General features: G+C 40.0%; 1 protein-coding gene across 7 annotated transcripts in view; it reads right to left on the bottom strand.

Annotated features, from left to right (window-relative positions):
• RALGAPA2 (Ral GTPase activating protein catalytic subunit alpha 2) overlaps positions 1-21,626 on the bottom strand; it is a 320,063-nt gene that overhangs the window by 229,275 nt on the left and 69,162 nt on the right. For all 7 annotated transcript variants that reach the window (XM_047743681.1, XM_047743679.1, XM_047743680.1 and 4 more), the window contains 6 exons: positions 18,773-18,816; positions 15,543-15,720; positions 14,645-14,760; positions 11,411-11,549; positions 9,444-9,643; positions 1,114-1,341 (listed from right to left, as the gene is read on the bottom strand). In XM_047743681.1, coding sequence (XP_047599637.1) covers positions 1,114-1,341; positions 9,444-9,643; positions 11,411-11,549; positions 14,645-14,760; positions 15,543-15,720; positions 18,773-18,816 — 905 coding nt within the window. The remainder of the gene's footprint in view (positions 1-1,113; positions 1,342-9,443; positions 9,644-11,410; positions 11,550-14,644; positions 14,761-15,542; positions 15,721-18,772; positions 18,817-21,626) is intronic.

The following is a 21,626-nucleotide window of genomic DNA, read 5'->3' as shown; positions in this document are numbered from 1 at the left end:
AGTACCAAGATGAGGTGACCAGTGGCTCCACTCCACATCACAGAGCTGCTGTCTTTGCTGCACCGCAGGTTCTGCTTCCTCTGTCAGAGTTTCTCCACAGCAGCACTACTGACATTTGGGGCCTGATGTTCTCTGTCATGGCACAGTGAAGCCCCTGTCCTGTATCTGTAGGATAATCACTGGGTACTACTCACTAGATGCCAGTAGCACTGCCATCTCCCCAGTTGTGACAACCAAAAGTGTCTCCAGACAATGCCCAATGTCCCCTGGGGGTGAAGCCAGCCCCAGCTGTTGCTCAGGGCTGCTAAGTGTTGTACAGCCTCCGATCTATCTCTGCAATCTTCTTCCTCACTTGCACCCACTTTCTTGTTTGCACTTCCCCACCCACCACAGTGTCCCATCAGGGTGCTGTATCAGTGTCAGCCCTTGCTTTCCCCTTGTTCTCTTTTTCCTCTTATGTCATAAATACTTCTATCATATATGCATGCCATGTGTGTTTGCAGAGAAAGTACAACCATCTGCAGAGCCTCTCTAGAGCTCCCTTGGGCCTTTGGGACAACACCAGCCTGGGGCTCTGCTTTGCCATGTTCAATTGTTGATGAGTATCCAGGAAGGGCTTTTTTCCCACCTACCTCTGGGTTTCCAGTTTCTTATGGACACAAGAGGGTATTTTGGGGATTATTTGCTCATATATAGAATTTACCCTCTATATGTGGGAATTTTATAAAAACAAAATCTTAAAGAATCACACACAAAATTGCAACACTCCACATGACAAGTTAAAAGCAGGATTAGAGGAATCGTGATTCAGTCCTGTAATGTAGCCCAACTCATCAACAGTATTTCTTGCAGTACTGTGAGCAAAAGAACAAGAACAAAATTGATGGTTTTAGAGGGAAGGGGCTTGGGGAAAGGGGGTAACAGGGAGATGATTATTAAGGAGGGCACGTGTTGTGATGAGCACTGGGTATTATCCTAATGAATTACTGAACACTACATCAAAAACTAATGATGTAATATATAGTGGCTAACTGAACATAAAGAAAAAAAGAACAAAACCCTCTTCAATTTCATGAACTCACAACACACACACACACACACACACACACTAACCTGACGAAAGACTTCGTTCACAAAGTTGACATAACCTCGAGTTGACAAGAGAATCCGCTGCACCATTTCATACACAGTTCGGTGCTCTTCTTCAATGCTACAAAGGCTGGAGTTGCTGAGTCTTCGGTCCGACAAGGTGCTGCTGTTGGAATGGTTTTTGTCTTGCTCTGTGGGACAGCCACCATCCAGCTCCGGCACCCTCTCTTGCCCCACACCACCACCAACAGTCTGGAAGAAAGCCATTACCACCTCTGAGTGGGCCTCTTTGACATTCAAGAACACCCGGTGAAACTGAAGACTTGTTTAATTTTAAAGGACTCTGGTTACCATCAACTTGAAGGCAAGCTAGACACCAGCACTGCTCAAAGCACAACAGGCTCCAGGACCCATACTCACCAATTTCCCAATTCACCAGCTAACCTCTCCCCAACTCAGTTATTTTAACAGGAAAAACACTAGATTATTGCAGAGAGGGAGGCTGTGAAATTTTCTCAACGAAAATACTTTAACTTCTATTTGCAAAATCATAGAAAAAATTGTGTCAGTGAATTTATATACTGTGTGAATTTATACTATGATTACCTTTGGATTCTAAATTCAGCACTCACTCTATGGTCACAGAGATTTGAAAGTTCAGTAGATTTTTTTTGAGCCACAATATTGGAAAGCATCATTTGATTCATGAGTCTAAGTGACACTTGACGGAGGAGTGTCAAAATCTTTGGAGGGTATTTTATGAGAAGAATCTTGATCTGAATTTCATATTCAGAATCTCAGATTGAACTTAACCGATATATTTACAAAATTTTAAAATTTTAGAAGGTTTTAAGAGCACAAAGAAATAAAATAATTCATGCTCACATATTTAAGGTGGATTTCTGCTCTCATCTCCCCATAGAATTAAAGGTTTCCTCCAATTACAATACATGTATCATTTTGCTTCATTTTTGTAAATTTCACTATTATTTTTTTAAGTGTCAAAAATGTATAACTCAAATATCACTAAAATTCTACCTACTGTGAATATTTTTTACAACAAATGATAAGATATGAATAATACAAAATAGTTATTTCAGTAATTACCAAGGACAGTTTGAAAGCAGATATCCAAATAGCAATCTCTAGGGAAAATTAATGGAAGATTACGTTTATAATAATTTTTCTCTTCGGGGCGCCTGGGTGGCTCAGTGGGTTGAGCCTCTGCCTTCGGCTCGGGTCATGATCCCGGGGTCCTGGGATCGAGCCCCACATCGGGCTCTCTGCTCAGCAGAGGCCTGCTTCCCTTCCTCTCTCTCTGCCTGCTTCTGCCTGCTTGTGATCTCTGTCAAATAAATAAATAAAAATCTTTAAAAAAATAAAAAATAATAATAATAATTTTTCTCTTCATGCCTTAGCTATTAAGTCTGTGTCGCTTATCAAAGGTACTGTGATACTGTGAGATGAGCTGTCTTATAGAAATTATTTTTTAAAAAATTTCATCCTTTTGATGTGTCAACTATCTTCTGCAGAAAAATAAAATTTTACTCATTTTTTCTGATACATATATGTATATCTATATAGTAACTGATACATATGCATAAGTGTATATACATATATATATATATATTTTTTTTTTAATCTGTAAAGTATGGAGGTTGGATTAAGTCCAATGTCTCTTTTATGGCTCAATAACTTGTGAGTCTTGGATCAATAACTTCCATTTTCCCCACAGGCCAAAAAAAAAAAATGTACATATGTACATATGCAGCAAATTTAAAAAAATGATCACAAATTCTATGACTCCCCCTTCCCTTTGATTCACAAGGGCTCTGTGACTATGTTAACCAGTGGAATAGGGTGGAAGAGATCTGTGCCAGTTTCAGGCCCAGGTACAAAAGACTGATAGTTACCACTTCCTATCTCTTGGAACATTTGCTATCGGAGCTCTGACTGGCCAGGAAAGAAGTCCAACAACCCTGTTACAGAGACTGCATAGAAGTGTGAGGCCCAGTTAAGCCTCACCTTCCAACTACACCCATCAAAGTAACAGGCATGTGCATACAGCCATCCTGAACCCTCTAGACTAACCAGCTGCCAGCTAAAGGCCACCACCCACTGACCTCAGCTAATGCCCTATTAAGCACAAGGATTGCCCCACAGGATCCTGCCCAAAAGGTATATGGTATTTTTACCCAAAAGGTATATGAAATATGACAAAAGGGTTTTGTTTTTTTTTTTAAAGATTTTATTTATTTATTTGACAGACAGAGATCACAAGTAGGCAAAGAGGCAGGCAGAGAGAGAGGAGGAAGCAGGCTCTCCGTGGAGCAGAGATCCCGATGCAGGGCTCGATCCTAGGACCCTGGGATCGTGACCTGAGCCGAAGGCAGAGGCTTTAACCCACTGAGCCACCCAGGCACCCAAGGGTTGTTGTTTTAAACCACCAAGTTTTGAAGTCATTAGATAACTAATTGGGTAACATGGCAATTAGGTAGCTAAAATAATGTAAATAAAGAAATATATTTAAAGGCACCAAATTCTTTTAAAAAGTGCTCTGAACATACAGAAAAACAAAAACAGACCCATAAATACAGTGAACAAACTGGTGGTTGCCAAAGAGGAGGCAGTGGGTGGACAGGCAAAATGTGTGAAGCACAGTGGGAGATAACAGGCTTCCAGTTACGAAATTAATAAGTTGCAGGATGAAAGGCACAGCATAGGGAATATGGTTGATGGTACAGTACAGTGAGCACAGCATAACATACAGACTTGTCAAATCCTATGTTGTATATCTGAGACTACTACAACATTGTGTGTCAACTATAGTTCAATTTAAAAATCAAAGTAAAAAAATAAAAAAATAAAAAAAATAAATAAAAATCAAAGTAAGTTTAAAAAAAATTAAAAGTGAGCTCTGTTATCCAAATAGATCACATGAGACGGATTTCCCATCATGCCATAAATGGAAAACAACTTCTCTTGATAGAACAATGCTTTCCTTAGTCTTAGTCCCTATTCCCTTTGTAAAAGGCTACTTTCCAAAAACAGCTGTATGTTTTGACAGGTGTTTATGTCTGTACTGACTGATGAGTGAAAACAAACTGATAATCCAAATTTCCTCATATCTTTCTCTTTCATGAAAATGAACAGTAAAAGCATATGTAAGAATTAAGCACAGAGAAAGGTCCATTTCCACCCACTACAATCAAGCTGTAATTTTCAACTATTATTTAGTATTAGGTGATTCTGGTGGCAAACTCAAAAATTGGTTTTCACTTCTTGGGCACATGAGGAAGCCTTGGTCGGTGAAAGAGACATACCAGCTTGGCCCAGGCCTGCACTGCCAGGGTGCAGGAAACTGCATGATACAAGCTGACACTTAACCCTTCCCATCAACCCTCCCCAACATCTGGTTTCTTCTCACTGACAGCTCATACTGAGACCTGTCCACTGTCAGGGTCAAGCTAAAGGGGGCACCACAAACTAGGTGGGAAATGAGAGGATGCAAACACCATTCTGGTGGGGATGCCTGAGGCCATTGAATGACCCTGTCATGATTCTCCAACACAGCTGGGGGCAGCCTGCACCGCCTGGGTAGAGTCTAGACACAGAAAGTACTGGAGTGGTAGTCAAAAAACAAATGTATTTGTGTAACATATAAACTCCTCTAGGGTTGTCAATTTGTGGGATTCACTTTTTCTAACTGTTCACCCCATGAAATACAATTTCAGGAAACCTACAGCCCATGGATCATTATTAAAGGGCGCATTCAGACTCAGTCAAAGTGTAACTAAGGGTTATCATACAAATAAATACGATATCATTCAAAAAAGCTGATACCACCTCAAACTTTCTTTTCCATTCCCAAATGGGCTTTTATGGGTTTTAATGTCAATTAATGTGTTTACAGAACAGGTAAAAAATGGCAACTACTTAAATTTTAACATCAACACTTTGTTTTCTCTAATGTATGTTGAAGTACTTTTATCTCATACAAATATGAATTACTAAGGACTAAATCATACTTCGCTGAACACATTTTCAGCTAAAATGATGCACCAAGATGTACAGCTTTGGTCAGGCTTATGCTGTTGTTGTCAACATAGTATACAGGGTGTAAGAGCTACTGTCTTTTCGTTCTCCCATGGATATTTGTTCTACCAGATTCTTCAAGTGGTAAGAAAACTTAGTCTAGAAGATACACTAATTCCTCTCCATCCTGGTGAAAAAATACTGTTAAAGGCATTAGTTTTAGATCCAGAAGCAAATCCACTTTGCAAAAAAAAACACAAAAAAGCTCTCAAACATGATATTTAATACAGTGATAAGGGCAAAAGTGTAAATTCCATTTGGAAACAGCACTTAAAATACTGTTTTGAAGGGCTTTTACAACAGCAGTATATTCTGTGAAAAGAGATTCTGGATCAACTGATGGAGTCATATTACTTTACCTAGGCAAAATTAGATTAAATTTGAAATTCCAAACAAAAACTTTTAGGACACAAATGAAATTATATGTGCTTTTATTCCTGCAACTGTCTCCAAAATCTAATATTCAATGGTTTAAATTGCTGCATTTCTCATTCGCAATGCAGATGAAGAGAGGAACACAGCAGACACATGTGAGATGAGGTGTGAGGCACAGAAGGGAATACAGGAGGCAACTCATCAGCTGAATAGTGACTCCCCCAAAGATGTCCATACCCTAACCCCCAGAAGCTTTGAGTACCTTACCTTACCTGGCAAATAGGATTTAGCAAGCATGATTAAATTAAGGTGTGAGGGGGGAGAGATTATCCTGAATTATCTGGGTGGTCCCAATGTAATCATGAGGATCCATAAGGAGACAGGAGGATCAGAAACAGAAGGCAATGAGAAGATGGAAACAAAGGGATAAAAGGTGATGTAATGAAGGGCCACAAGCCGGGGAATGCAGGCAGCTCTAGAAGCTGGACAAGGCAAAAAAATGGATTCTCCAGAACGTGTTCCTCCAGGGGGTATAGCTCAGTGGCGGAGCATTTGACTGCAGAATGTATTCCTCCAGAAGGAACCTGCCAACATCCTGATTTTACCACACTGAGACTGATTTTGAACTTCTGAGCTCCAGAACTGCAATATAATCAATTTGTGTTGTTTCAAGCCACTGAAAGTTTGTCATTTGCTACAGTGGCACTAGAAAACCAGTAGAATGACTCACTGTGAGACATATTGAGAGTCTGTACAATGGGAGTGACCATTTCTATGTTCGGCTCTCTGCAGGGTGTGGTAGCACTGGACCTGGATAGTTGACTGCCAGCACCCATTCCCCATCCCTGATAGAACCCCAGTGCTCCGTGTACCTCCTCCCCTGCAGCCCAGGTCATGGGAAGCTGGCCCCATCCACAGTACAGCGAAGGGCTCTGTCATGGAAGCCAGTCATGTCCCTTCTGGGCCATTCACATAGCCAACTATATGAGAGTCAGTGCCTTGTTACTGTTCTAGGAGAGACAGGTAACCTAAGTTGTTCTACTCACACAAATGGGAAGGGCTTTACAGAAGTATCTGGGTTGTCTCTGAACATGAACAAGGAAGGCCATGCCCCTGCTGCTGGCAGCCATCTTACAGTCAGCAGGGAGTGGAAGATAAATCTGCCAGAGGGAAAGGGCAAAGTAGGGAAAACTAGAGAGAATCATGGAGACAGTGTGAATTAACTACCTTCTCTGCCAGTCGTGCCATGAGCTGCTTCTTCATGAGATTGAAATATTTCTTTTTTATCTTTTAAGACAGTTTGAGTTATGGAGTCTTTTTCTGTTAGGATGAGACAACCATCCAAACTGATTCAGGAGGTCAGACCTTTATGGACACTAAGAAAGCTAGATAATAAAACTAGATGACTCACAAGTGTGAGAAGTCTCCTTTCCAGCTAAGGAAAAAAAATATGCTAGAACCTTGAATCCATGGTTAATCTGCTATTCTAATCTGCTAATCTACTTTTCATCATCCAACTGTATTTTTCAAAAATGAGAAACTTACTCACTAAATACATTGATGGTTTTCTGAAATTTTGAAACCAGGTAGGCAGCAGTCACAGCCTTTAAACAGACTGTTTTGAATTGATTTAGTAATCACACAAGATACAACCTAAAATTTATCAAAGAGTGTGACTACATTTCTTATATACGATTTCATACAAACTTTTGTCTACCTGATTGATTTTTAGTTTTTGTCTACTTGATGGATAAATAAAGGTCTCTCAATATGGTCCAGAACTAACAGTGTTCCCTGGCTCATAGTGAAATCCAGAGTCATTTTTATTTCCTCTTCCATGAACTTCTCCTTCCTCTCCTTTTGTCTGTTTTACAATTGGACTGCTTGTCTTCTTCTCAATTTGTAGGCACTCTCTATATATCAGAGGCATGAACTCCTTGAAAAACTCTGATGTTACAGATGCTTTTTACAGCCTATTGTCCGTATGTGGTTTTACTTTGTCTTTTGATAAACAAACCTTTTTTTTTTTTAAATAAAGTGACACCTCATTTCTTCTAGGGTTTGTGGGTCTGATCTCCACCTCAGGTAGTCTACCAATGCCCAAATTTATACAATTCCTCTAGATTGTCTCCTCAATTCTTTATCATTTTGTTTTTATATTTAGACCTTAAATCAATTTAGAACTTCAATCAATCTGACATCTGCTTACATATGTGATGGGAAGCAGGGTTCTAAGAAAGAGAGAGAGAAAGACAGACTGACAGTTCTTTCAGCTTTGCGGGTTATATATTAGATTCAATGTTCAATGCTACTCTGTCCCATTTTCTAGAAGGAACTGGTAGTTTCTATCTGGAATTCTGATAATTTTTTCTTAATCCCTGAAAGTCAAAGAGGTTTATGTATGTTTAGGTTAGCGTCTATTCAGCTAATTCTCGCTGGGACTAGAAGGCCTTGTGAATCAAAGGCATGACTTTTTTTCAGCTCAAGTAAATTCTGCATTAGTTCAATTATCACTTCTGATCTTTTCTCCTTTTTTCCTCATGATACCTGCAAGATAGGTCTGGACCTGACCTCAGATTTTATTTATTCATTTCTGATTTCCATCTCTTTGAATTTTTCCTCAGCGTTATGAGATATTCCTTTGGAAAATCACTTTGTTCTCAGTACTGATCATTACTGTTTACAGTTTTCCTATTACATTTTTAAACTAATGAATTTAAGGTTTTTTTTAAAGCTTTCTTTTATTTTTATTTTTTATAAAGATTTTTAAAAAATTTATTTGACCCAGAGAGAGAACAAGAGACTGAGCACAAGCAGGGGGAGTGGCAGAGAGAGAGGGGGAGGGAGAAACAGACTCCTTGTGGGGAGCAGGGAGCAGGGACACCAACGCAGGGTTTGATCTCAGGCAGACACTTAACCAACCGAGCCACCCAGGTGCCCCAAAGGTTCCTTTTAAAATCTTGAGTAAGTATTTTGCTGCTCTTTACTGGAATTGTAGCCCCCTCAGATGTCCTCAACAATAAATTTCTCCAGCTCTGTAGTCAGTTCTTAATCAATGAGGACACATGCTCTGGACCTCAGTTTGGAGCTCCTCCACCAAGATGCTACCTGCCACTCAGATATGTGCACTCTTCCAGCTCAGGCCTAGTCACGCTTCTAGAACTCCAGGGCATCAGCGAACCTGCTCTAAGGGGACCATGCTTTGTGCATAAAAGCAGGCCCCTGCCATGAAGCAGCTGCTCTCAAACCTCCCCAAGTGGTCCTGCTATACCCAGCACAAAGTCCTTAAGCAACTCAATCTGCTAGGAAAGCCCATTTCTCTGTGACCAAGGACCAGAAGAGAGGGAAGGTACACCATGGGCCCCACACAGAAAGAGGTCTTCACTGAAGGCCTTCGAGAGAGACGGCCTTTTCTTCCAGGCATTCCATGATGGCACCCCACTCCATGATGGCTCTTCCACTACTCCCACTGAGATCCCAAAAGGGCACTTGGGAGTTGCATGGGTCCTTCCAACAGCCCACTTAAATGATTCATGAGGGCCTGCCTGGTGCTGGGGATTGGCAAAGGCAACACAGGCCCCTGGTCTTATGCTCTGAGGTCACTGGTACTTAAGCAAAGGAGGGAAAAATCAGACAGTCCAGGAGCTATTTTCTCAGAACATCTCCCTGGCCCCCAAGATCACTTCATCATGGCAATGTCAACAGAGCACAGCAAGTGCTACCTCAGAGCTCCCTGACACCTCAGCAATAGAGAGAGAGCCCACCCATAAACCCAATCCCTAGAACCACCATCCTTGAGGAACCAAAAACCCTAAGAGTCAATTACTTTGCTATGTGTTAGCATATTTTTATCTATGTAAAAGATAAGAAGATGAATGGCATACCTGTATGATTTTGGGCAGTACATCAACTCCATTTTTAGTGTTTTGGGCTGTAGTTAGATACTTCTTTTCCAAAAAGAAAGTTACAATCCATTTAATAAAAACAACACGAGCTGCCATGTATGGAATTTTTGTACTGTAAATGTTTTCATTGTCTCGAGTTGTAGTAATGTACACTGGCTTTGGTCTCAAATGAGGGATGTCTGAAAGAAAAAAGAATACCGGATTAGGTGAGTGAGTGTAACCCCCACAAACAGCTCAGTTTTTAACAAAGCAGATACACATTTGGTTGTATGAACAGCAACTAAAATTAAAGTACCAGAAATTCTTAAAAATGACATCTTTTGGTAGACTTGTTTCTAATTCTGCCTTGCGATCTGACCAAGATGGGACAGTGGCTACTGCTCCTGCTTGCTTGTTACAGCTATGGCATACAGCTGTGGAAGTACTAAGCTAATAACTCTCTAACAGATTTCAGTAATAATATGCGACTCTAATGTAAAAATATTTTCACATACATTATAACAAATTTAATTTTATTTTAGGACTGAAACAAATCTAAAAGCATGTATAGACATTTTTCATCATTTTAGGTATTTTATTACTTTTCAATAATTTTAGGTATTTTAACATCCAATACTACACTAATCAAATCTATGAGACTAGTTTTAAAGCCTTTCCCTTTAGATGAATCCAAATAGAATCAGTATCAACTACTTTATGTCTGAAAGAATTCATCTTTGAAGTATTAGACATCACCATTTTCATTCTTTTTTATTCTTTAAATGAAAATCCTTTTTCATTCTTTAAATTTCATAATCAAAACAAAAAATTACATGGTATTGGATTTGAGCTGCAACTTGCTGTATGTCCAATTCTCTTACTAACTTTCATACAGCTGGTGGTACCTGCATGAGGCAGACAAGTTCTCAACAAAGAACTTTATTTTCAGTATATTAAAGTGTACTATGTTTTCCACAGTGAATATAGACTATTTACAAAATCAGAAACTAGTTCTGGAAAAAATACCCACATACAGATAGCTAACAAATACATATATCAATAACTCTAAAGGTTAGTACTTCTACATCTTTTGAAATGCATCAAGTTTCTGCTGTTTTCCCTGATCCAAACATGCACATGTGTGTGTATATAAATAAACACCCAAAGACAACTGATTAGTAGTCCACATTCCCCAGATGGATTAATGTCTACTGTGACCTTTCCCCTCCAAAATTATTTCTGATTATTCACTTTAACTAATTTTGCCTGCTTTCAAACAATAGGGAGAAGAAAATTTGCCTCTCCCCCCCGGCACCAACCAAAGGGATACTTCTGTCCTGTGAGCCTTCATTTTTCATAGAAGAAAAACTTCAGCAGCCAAACTAGAAATTCCTTCATGTTTCCTCCCTTTCTGGGGCTTATTGTCCCTAGGTTGCCCAGCTGCCCAAATATTGGCCCCTTCATAATAAGCTGCACGTAGCGCCTGTTGGATGAAAGATCCAGGATAAAAGAAAGGGCCTACTGTGGGCAGCTGCGTGGCCTGGGCTGGCCTGCCTCCCCATTGGCCAAGGTCTGTAGTCACCATACCCCACCACCCATAAGAAAAGACTTAAGGAAATGCAAACTTTAACATCCTTGTGTGAGATAATGAACATGGTCTTCAATGAAGAGTTTCAATTAAAAAAAAACCTTAGAAGATTTTAAATATAATTACATCAAAAAAAATCATGACACATACTGAATTATTTCTGAGTACAGGAGCCAGAGTCTCCATGAGGTACAAATAAATAGTTTGTACAAATAGGTAAAATCATTTATTAGGAAACTTTAAACCTCTTAAAATAAAGTTACCATTAAATATAAGAATAAGAGGACTATTCTACTTAAAAATAAACAAAAGTCACTTTGAAAGAGAATGGACAGCTTCCCTGTGGACATCCACTATACACGTTCCAATCAGTACTTACCAAGTACAGGTTTGTAGATGTTTGTTAACTTAGTAAATGATGGAAATAAATGAGGAAGATAATACTTTCGAAACAATGTAAAAAGAAATTTAAAACCAGTATCTTGATTCTCCTTATTCTTCCACTCCAAGCTTGCAGCCTTTGGATAATATGTGGGAAAGAACATATGTACATTTACATTTTAACTTAATGTCTACTAAACTGAAATGCTGTTATCTTAGTAAAATTCCTAACCTAAATAAAAAAAAAAACCTATGTTGACAAATACTGTTGACAATCATGTAATGAAATCGTATTTTATAACTCAAACAATGACAAGAATGAATATTTCAAAAGAAAATGGTTAACTATGTTAAAGATATTTTTACTGAGTATTAAAAAAAATCAACCAACAAAATATAATGTGTTTTTAAACTTGTTCTATTCATCACGCCTGTATTTTTTTTTTCCACCAGTTCTCTATAATGACTTAACATTCTTTCTGTCCTTAAAACATTCAGTCAGATGTAATCTGGTACTTTTTTTTTAACTCAAAAAGGGCCATTTATAATAAACAGGAATTAAGGAAATAATCCCTTGCAAGAATTTCACCCAATATTACCTACATGAAAGATCAGAATCATCAGAAGGCAAAGCTACAGAAACTTGGAAAGTGCATTGTCCTTATTAAAAGCAATCCCCAGGCTAAGATAAACCAGGCCTGCCTGCCAGTCCAGCTACACCTGTCACAGGCTCTTAATACTGGTTAGAACACAGAGCACTCTAAAGCATAGCTTCCCAACCTCCTTCATGTCACAGCCCACTTAAAAAGTGGAAACATCGGTGCAGGAGCAGAGGTCAAGGGATGAGGGTTTTTGGCTGCCCCTGGGGAAGAGGGGCTCCACATCCATAGCCTGTCAGCAGTTCTTGGGGTGAGCCAAGGGAGAAAGTCTGCTCGAGGACTCAGTAGAGAGAATGGAGGGAATAAGAGTGGGATGGATACAAACATAAAAGTCTGCACGCGATTCAGGGGGTTCACAATCTGCATAAAAATCCCCATCCTATAACACTGGCATCCTTCCTCCAGTGGGATTCTGGGGATTATGTGTTATCTGAGGTTGCACAGCTCTTTAGCAACACATGTAGAATGAGACCCAAGTGCCCCAATACATCCAACTTCTCAATACCACATGCCAACCTCTGGGGACAGATGGAATGTTCTACCACTTCTGAACAGGTAGAATTTGAAATGCAGGTGGAATGGGCCAGTAGGGCCAAAATGCACAGCTTCTAGAAGACAAGATAATACTCCAGTCTGCTCTTGGGACTTTGGAGTCCTTGTGTTTCTGGTGCTGGCCAAAGGAAACGGGAGAGGAGAGCAGAAAAGATTGCCCAATAGGACAGAGTAGTCAGAAAGGGAGGCAAGGACCGAATCTTGAGGGACAGCAGAGAGAAACAACCCCCTTGAGAAAACTGGCAAGAATTCCTGCCTCACATTTCATCCATTTTGAGTTTATCTTTGTGAATGGTGTAAGAGAATGGTTGAGTTTCATTCTTCTTTATATAGCTTTCTAATTTTCCCAGCACCATTTACTGAAGAGCCAAGAGGCCCTTCAACAGATAAATGGATAAAGAAATTGTGGTTCATATATATGTGGTTCATATATATATTCCATTGTATAATGGAATAGTACTTAACATCAAAAAGGATGAAATACCCACACCTAAATGGTGGCATTTGGGTTAACACGGATGGAACTGAAGGGGATTATGCTAGGTGAAGTTAAGTCAAGCAGAGAAAGACAATTTTCACATGGTTTCACTCATATGTGGAACATAAGGAATAGCAGAGGACACTGGGAGAAGGAAGGATAACTGAAGGGGGGAAATTAAAGGTGGGAGCCAAACCACGACAGACTATGGACTCTAGCAAACAATCTGCAGGTTTCGGAGGGGAAAAGGGTAGGGACATGGGGTAGCTGGGTGATGGGTCTTAAGAAGGGCATATATTGTAATGAGCACTGGCTGTTAAACGCAAATAATCAATCACTGAACACTACATCAAAAACTAACGATCTATTGTAAGGTGACTAACATAACACAATATAAATAAATAAATAAATAAATAAATAAAAGTGGCAAGAAGAAAGGGAGGAGGAAAGTAGGAAGAAAACATTAGGAGAGGAGAGAATATCATGAAGAAGGGGCAGTCATTGTCAGATCACCTGAAAGATTAAGTAAGGCAAACACTAAAGTGTCCTTCCTCTGGACTTGACCTCTAGACCTCCTTCATGGTCTTAGGCCTCTGTCTCAGCAGAGACAACAACTCTGGGTGGGCTCCCACAAGGCTCCTGAGTGAGGACTCCTCAGCAGGAAGACCACGCCACACCATGATTTGAACTTAGAGTCTTCAGCGCCCTCACCCCATCCCCTCCATTCCTCCAGAGAGGGGAGAGGGGCTGGAAGCGGAGCATGTCCACATGAGGAAGCCTCCATAAAAATCCCAGTAAGGAGGGGTTTCAAGGAACTTCCAGGTTAGTAATCATATCCATGGAGCAGGAGGGTGATGAACCCCAACCCCACAGGAACAGACATTCCCGTGCTTGGGACCCTCCCAGACTGTGCCCTTTGTATCTCTGCATCCGGCTGTTCATCTGTATCCTTTATCATACCTTTCATAAATTGCTGAATGAAAACAAATGTGAGCCACTCAGTTGAACCTGAGGAGGAGTTGAAGGAACCCCTGATTTGTAGCCAAGTTGTAGAGAAGTTGTAGGTAACCTGGGCCCCTCCTACTTGTGACTGGCACCTGAATGTGATGGAACAGTCTCACGGGACTGAGCCCTTAACCTGTGGGATCAGATGCCATCTCAAGGCAGACAGCGTCAAAGCTGAGTGAAACTACAGGACACCCAGCTGGTGTCGCAGAGTTGCTTGGTGAGGGAAAAACCCACACACTCAGTAACCACAAGTATTAGAAATGAAGTGTTCTGTGTGAATGTGGTAATAATATGAAAGTAGATCGGAGAACTGAATTGTTTCCTTGACATACACACTCACACAAAATATTATGTATGCCAGGTCTTTGCTGATGTTATCTGGCACATATTCTAGTTCTAGTGAAGTACCACAAAGAATCACCTCAAAGAAAAAGCAAAATTAAAAATATGAATGAGCTAGAAGAAAAGATGCAAGGTTTTCTCTTTCCCATCGAGAGGAAGACCATTCCTGAATTATCCATGATTTTGCTCTTACCTGAATAACCATATATTTCAACAGTATTTGAAGAAAAAAGCATGTTTGGTCCTCAGCGATCTTTTCCCCTGATATGGCTGGCAGGAGCGGGGTGATTTCTTCTGGATATATCTTTGCTGCAGAATGGGGGGAAAAAAAGAGAGTTCTTTCACCAAAGTTCAAAGGGTTTTTTAAAAATGGCCTCCATTAAAACCCAGCTGCCCCTCCACTGGAACCTGCTCACACTACACTCCAGGCCAGTGTGCATCAAGGGCTTGGAAATATGGTACAAATGCCCATGAAGCCACCTCTCCCTCTAAACCATTCTTCTCTCTGCCAAATTCTGCTTTGGTCAGCCTAAGGATCAAGTACTTGTCACTGGGCAATAAAGTGATATGCATTAATCAATCAATGGCCCTAATGGGCAAGTTTCTTAAAAACTCATGGGACATAAATGGCTGCCATGACTACTCCCAGGAGGCAGCTACTGTCCTTCCATGAATGCATGAAAATACACAGCTGGGTGAGCAGATGAATATCCACTCATGAAATAATCATGATGAGGACAATAAACAATAGTTTCAGATGTTGGGTTTAAATCTCATTCACAGCCATGAAAACACTCCAGATATATGATATGTCTCTACTTCCTGCCATTCCCAACATCTGATTCCTCCCTTCCATTCCTGTTTCCACCACTTCAGTAAATGTCTCCTGTCCTTATTTCATACAAAATAGGCTCTGATTCTTTCTATTCTAATGTCTATAAGACTTTACTGTGAATATGAGCAGGGAATAATTCCTCCTCCAAACCCATCTACGAAATAAAGATTTTTATTCAGGATCATGACAAACCAAGGAATCCCTCAATAGAACTTCAGAGTCATTTCAACCTGTAAGGCTGGTTAATGCTTCTCACCATCAGCCACACCAGGGCTAGGATTGATGAGTGTCTCCAGTGTACACGGCCCTCTGGACGACATGATCGCTGGGAAACCAGGCACGAGGCAAGCAAAAATCAGCACCTGCTCTTCTGCACAGTTTGTCTGAAGTGCTTGAAGCCACAGAAGAAACAGCCTGATTCCTTCACATCTTATCTAAAAACAAAATTAAAGGCGACAAATTTAAACACATGTTTATGCAGAGATGCAGTGCAACGCAGATTCAGTTCTGAGAAAGAAAAACTAGAAGTTAAAGGTACTGTTAAATTCCTGAACAAAGTTCTTAGCGACAAGGAAGTAGTTGTGCCACAAGAAGCATAAGGGTGAGAACTTGGGGTCTGGAGCCACAGTGCCTGGGTTCCAATGCAGGCTCTGCTGCTTGCTGGCTTAGCTGTGGCCAGTGGAGAACCACTGAACTTTTCTCTTTGCATCCCCCTCAGAAAAATGGGGATCATAACAGAATTTACCACAAAGCACTGGCACACGGTTCAGTGACTTACAACAGTGCCCATACCATCAACAATTGGTTAATCACAAAAACAATACAAAGATAATCGTCCTCCAAATTTACAGTGTGCTTTGAATAGGGTTTTTGTATGTCACTACAATATGCACATGTATCATGTAATGTTCTTAAAAAATTTCAGAGCTACAAACTGAGGGTTGATGGGGGGAGGGGGTTGGGAGAGGGGGTGGGGTTATGGATATCGGGGAGGGTATGTGCTATGGTGAGTGTTGTGAAGTGTGTAAACCTGGCGATTCGCAGACCTGTACCCCTGGGGATAAAAATATATGTTTATAAAGCTGTAAAAAAAAAAAAAGAAAGAAAGAAAGAAAGGATGAATCCCCAAGTTTTGTAGCAACATGGACGGGACTGGAAGAGATTATGCTGAGTGAAATAAGTCAAGCAGAGAGAGTCAATTATCATATGGTTTCACTTATTTGTGGAGCATAACAAATAGCATGGAGGACAAGGGGAGATGGAGAGGAGAAGGGAGTTGAGGGAAATTGGAAGGGGAGGTGAACCATGAGAGACTATGGACTCTGAAAAACGATCTGAGAATTTTGAAGGGGTGGGGGGTGGGAGGTTGGGGGCACCAGGTGGTGGGTATTGTAGAGGGCACGGATTGCATGGAGCACTGGGTGTGGTGCAAAAATAATGAATACTGTTATGCTGAAAAAAATAAAAAAATTAAAAAATAAAAAAAAATAAAAAAAAATTTTCAGAGCTAAATAAGACCTTGAAGACCTGGCTCAATGGGACAGGGCAGCTCTCCAGCTTCCCTGCTTCATGTCCCTACTCTGCTCTCTCCAACAGCTTCCCTGTGCTCTGCGTACCCAGCATGACTTGGTGGAATACATCACTCAAGCAGATGGGCCCTGTGTCCTCCTCTACACTTACTTTCAGCTCTACCCCACTCCTAGAATTCAGGTAAGTACTTCTGTTTCTCTATTTCTAAATGGCTAAAAGGATAACACCAATATAAGAAATGAAATAAGGAAAATAACAAGTCAGATGAAGCTGAAAGATGCAGTGAGCTCCAAATGCAGGCACCTGAGCTGAGTTGCCTGATCACCTCTCAACTACACCAAGGCGGTGCAGATTCCTTAAGAAGAAGTGTTTAAGACAAACGTGAGGCTCTCCTGGAAAGCTGAAAGAAGAAAGGGGAAGGGAGAGAGAAATGGAGAGGGAGAGGTGAAGGGAAAAGGGAGAGGGGAAAGTGAGAGAGAGAGAGAGGGAAAGGGAAAGGAGAGGAAAGGGAGGGGAGGGGAGGGAAGGCACAAGCTTCACTGACTCCCCATAGAAGTATAATACACCAAGACAGATCCTGTGTCTGGAGACAGTTCTACCCCATCAACAGTGGATTCCAGGACACACTCTCAGACATGCCCAGAGACACACCATAGCTGAGCACAAACCTTCATGACCACTCATACCCATCCTCCTCTGCCCAAGCAGGCAAAATAAGTAGTGACATTGCTGAATATAACAGACAAAAAATGACATGGCTCTATGTATATCTAACCAAATCAGATTAAATTTAACAGGAGAATTGTTTCTACAAAATTCTACTGTATCTCCAACTTTTTTCTTAACTGCATTTAACTATAAATAAGGCCAATAATAAACATGAGGTCACAAAATGGTAAGTTTTAACTATGATTCTTTTGTTTTGTTTTGTTTTTAAATTTATTTGACAGACAGAGATCACAAGTAGGCAGAGAGGCAGGCAGAGAGAGAGGAAGGAAAGCAGGCTCCCTGCCGAGCAGAGAGCCCGATGTGGGGCTTGATCCTAGGACTCTGGGATCATGACCTGAGCCGAAAGCAGAGGCTTTAACCCACTGAGCCACCCAGGCGCCCCTAACTATGATTCTTAATTAAAATAAGAGGGATAAAATATTGTGAAGCTAGGAATAGCTCACCTCCCTTTTTCAACATGTAAGAGATTGTTAACATAAAATTTAAGTGGTTATGAGTGTTTAAATTGGTATAAAACAAAAAATACATGAACTTATCAAAGGTACACACATAACTTGATTAGCTACAAGGGAATAACTTCCCATAAAATACATATTCCAGGCTGCTTTTTTTGCCGTTTATGTTTTAGGGTCATCTTATTTAGTATCAAATGGCATCTATCAGTATAAAAGGTATGTTCATTTTAAAATAAGCCACATTAACCTAAAATACAAGATCAATCTGCTGCAAACAAATAGGTAAACATTCAAGAGGAGTAAAGCTCTGCTGCTCTCTTCTCCCATAATAGTCCTCAAAACCAGCAAAAACAATCCAGAGACAACTATAATTTTAACAAGACTACTGGAATGAACTGAATCAGCACATTCACTCTGAAGCTTGGAGAGGAACTGGCTTCCTCCCTTTCCTGATGATAAACGTGGAGCAGTTAGCATCTCGCCAATGGTTCTCTGACTGTATACAGCAGAGTCAAAATTAGAACTCCAAATTCCAAATTCTGAATCCCAAGCCCTGTTCTCTGAATAATATTTAAAGCGGGTATCACAGAAAGTTATGAAATAAAAACAAAAATTCTAACAATATTTGCCAAAAAATTTTCAATTGAAAATAAAAAGTCAGGTGGTGTTTAAAGACTGCCCCCCCCACAATGGCGTAATTTTGTCACTTTGAGACACGAATAAATTTAAGAATGATGCAAAATGCCATTGCACGTTCAGCTAAAATAAATACCTTAACAGAATTTCCAGTGTGTAGAAGCTTCTTTAAAGTTGAGCCTGAAAGTTTAAAACACTGAGTTAGAAACAGTATGTAAATTTATACCATACACACAAAAAAAACTCAAAATGGATTAAGATATATTTTCTTTCTTTCTTTTTTTAAAGATTTTATTTATTCATTTGACAGACAGAGATCACAAGTAGGCAGAGAGACAGGCAGAGAGAGAGGAAGGGAAGCAGGCTCCCCACTGAGCAGAGAGCCCGACGCGGGACTCAATCCCAAGACCCTGAGATCATGACCTGAGCTAAAGGCAGAGGCTTTAACCCACTGAGCCACCCAGGCGCCCCTAAGATATATTTTCAAAGGTAAGTTATAGAGAGAAAATGTGTACTTATGACAAAAGATACAATTTTTTAAGAAATAGAAAACTGACCTTCGGAAACAAAGCAATATCATAGGAGAGAGAGATATCTTTAAAATGAAAGTACTTTAAATATGAACCTCTTTAAAACTCTTAAAAAAGAGTAAAAATGATTGCTATTAAAGTAACATACATGCCCACAGCAGTTTAGATATAAATATCTCATCAGGCATAAAATAAATGATTTTTTCTAATTTGTAAGTTAAAAATAAAACTTCTGCTCACAAAACATTCTGATGAGAACATTCTGCAAATACTCAAAACAGCATGTTTCTTTCCTGGTGGTGACAATCACATTTACGGGTTCAGTCCTCTAGTGGAATCTCTCTCTGGTTGCCGCCAAGGAGAAAAAATCAAAGTTTACTCAGAACTACACCAGTCAACTGCGAAAACTCTGGTGCTGAAGCCCGCTTCAGTGAGAAGTCTCTCTCATGAGGATGGAAACATATTACCTATTGTTCTGTAAATGTGATCAGGTCTTAGTATGGAGATGGCTTGGCAAACCCCACCTAAATATCAGGTGTAGGCTCTCAATGGAATCTTAACCTGAAAGAAGGAAGCAATCTTTAAAAAGAAAAATGTATTGGAAGTTAGGCAAGAAGACCTTCCCTTCCAAATTTTTCTGGGGAAAAAACTACTTAGATCTCTTGATGAGAAGTTTTAGGCAATAATTAAAACTTGGATGTCAAGTCATATTTTCCCCACGACCTTATTTCAAAGAGATGTTCCACCAAGAAATAGAGCCAATCTCATCAAATTCCTACAGGTCATCCTGATGTGGATACATATATGCATGTTAGTCAAAGGCATACAATTTTGTAACTGCTGTGCCATTTAGAATACTGGGGCTTAGTGGAAACTCATTGTTAAGACTACATGACAGCACTAAGTCACCAGTGGTTTGTGAATGAGTAAGGGAAGTTAAGGTGCCCTCCTCCCTCTACTCCTGTCACCAAACCCTCTCTAATAATTTTTGGTCTAGAGCCAGCAGCTACTGGGCTAAAGCTCTCTCACAGCTATGGTTGAAGTGCCTGTGCTCACGGGACTGTTTTATCCCATACTTCTCCTTAATCTGGGGCCTTGTCCCTTGCCTCCATGTTCATTCATTCTTGGACAAAGTTTGGTGTGCCTCAGTTTAATATTGGCTCCAGTGTGCCCATGAGGACCTTAAGTGTCAAGAGACACCCCACTCCTCAAGAGATTTGAGATCAAGTCTGCACACACCGCTCTCTTCCCAGACATCTGGCAATTCCATTATCTTGCAACACATTCTTGGAAACACTTTCTCCCGGTCATAGTGCATGACCACTGTTGTCAGCCCTTTTTCTTCTTAGAATAGGCCCACAGTTTTACTTTTAACATTTGGCTTACCCACAGTTATCTATATCCTATCATTTCTACATGGAGAGAAGAAAAATACTCATACAAAGGACAGACTTTATAAAGAGGCAGAATGTCTGACCCATATCTGCCCATAGTCCATGACTTTTTTTTTTTAAATTAACCTGATAATTTGTTAGAGCAGCAATGGAAAATGAATACATACATATTTGATCTATCCCATCTTGTTGTATTCTGAAACTCCTATAGGTGTGAAGTAGTACAGCTTGGGAGTTACAAACTAGAGTCAGAAGTCAGACTGCTAAGGTTCAAATCTAGGTTCTGTACTTAACTGTATAACCTGAGTCAGTTCCTTAACTCATTCCTGAGTCTTCTCATCTGTAAAATAGGATACTAACAGTGCCTACTACAGTGGATTGTTAATGAAGTTTTAAATGAGTTCATATATGCAAATGGTTAGGAGAGTGTCTACTATTTGAAAAGTATATTTTACCCACAAGATAAGGCATCAGCTATTCTCTAAGGCACTCTTTTATTTTTTATTCTTTCTTTCTTTCACTTTGTTTTTGAAGGAAGCTCTATGCCCAGCATGGAGCCCAACTTAGGGCCTGAACTCACAACCCTGAGATCAAGACCTGAGCTGAGATCAAGAGTTGGACGCTTAACTGACTGAGCCACCCAGATGCCCACTGAGGCACTCTTTAAATAAGAACAACATTAGAAAGAAAATTTGTGTAGTAGGGCCACATAGTATAGTGTTTCAACATGGAAATCAGGGATAAATACTTGAGAGCTTTGCATGGCCACTTTAATATTTCTTAAGTTCCTAAGTTCACAAAGATATTGTTACTGTAACTACCATTATGAAATCCTTTTCATTTTAATTTCAAAAAGTTTCTCCCTATATATCACACCTTTTTGGACGTTTAAATACCCCATCAAAACTATGGTTATGCCCACCCCTATCTCCTTTAGATGCCTCTTCAACCCTAGTGGTTGCCACTATATTGATTCATGTGAAGAGAAAATGAATAAATGAGTAAATGAAATCTAGTTGGGCTAGATTCTATGAATTAGATTCAATTAATTGGACTGATTCTATGA

The sequence above is a fragment of the Lutra lutra genome, chromosome 9 (assembly GCF_902655055.1).
Source record: "Lutra lutra chromosome 9, mLutLut1.2, whole genome shotgun sequence".
Classification (NCBI taxonomy): Eukaryota; Metazoa; Chordata; class Mammalia; order Carnivora; family Mustelidae; genus Lutra; species Lutra lutra.
This window is presented reverse-complemented; position numbering and strand designations above follow the sequence as displayed.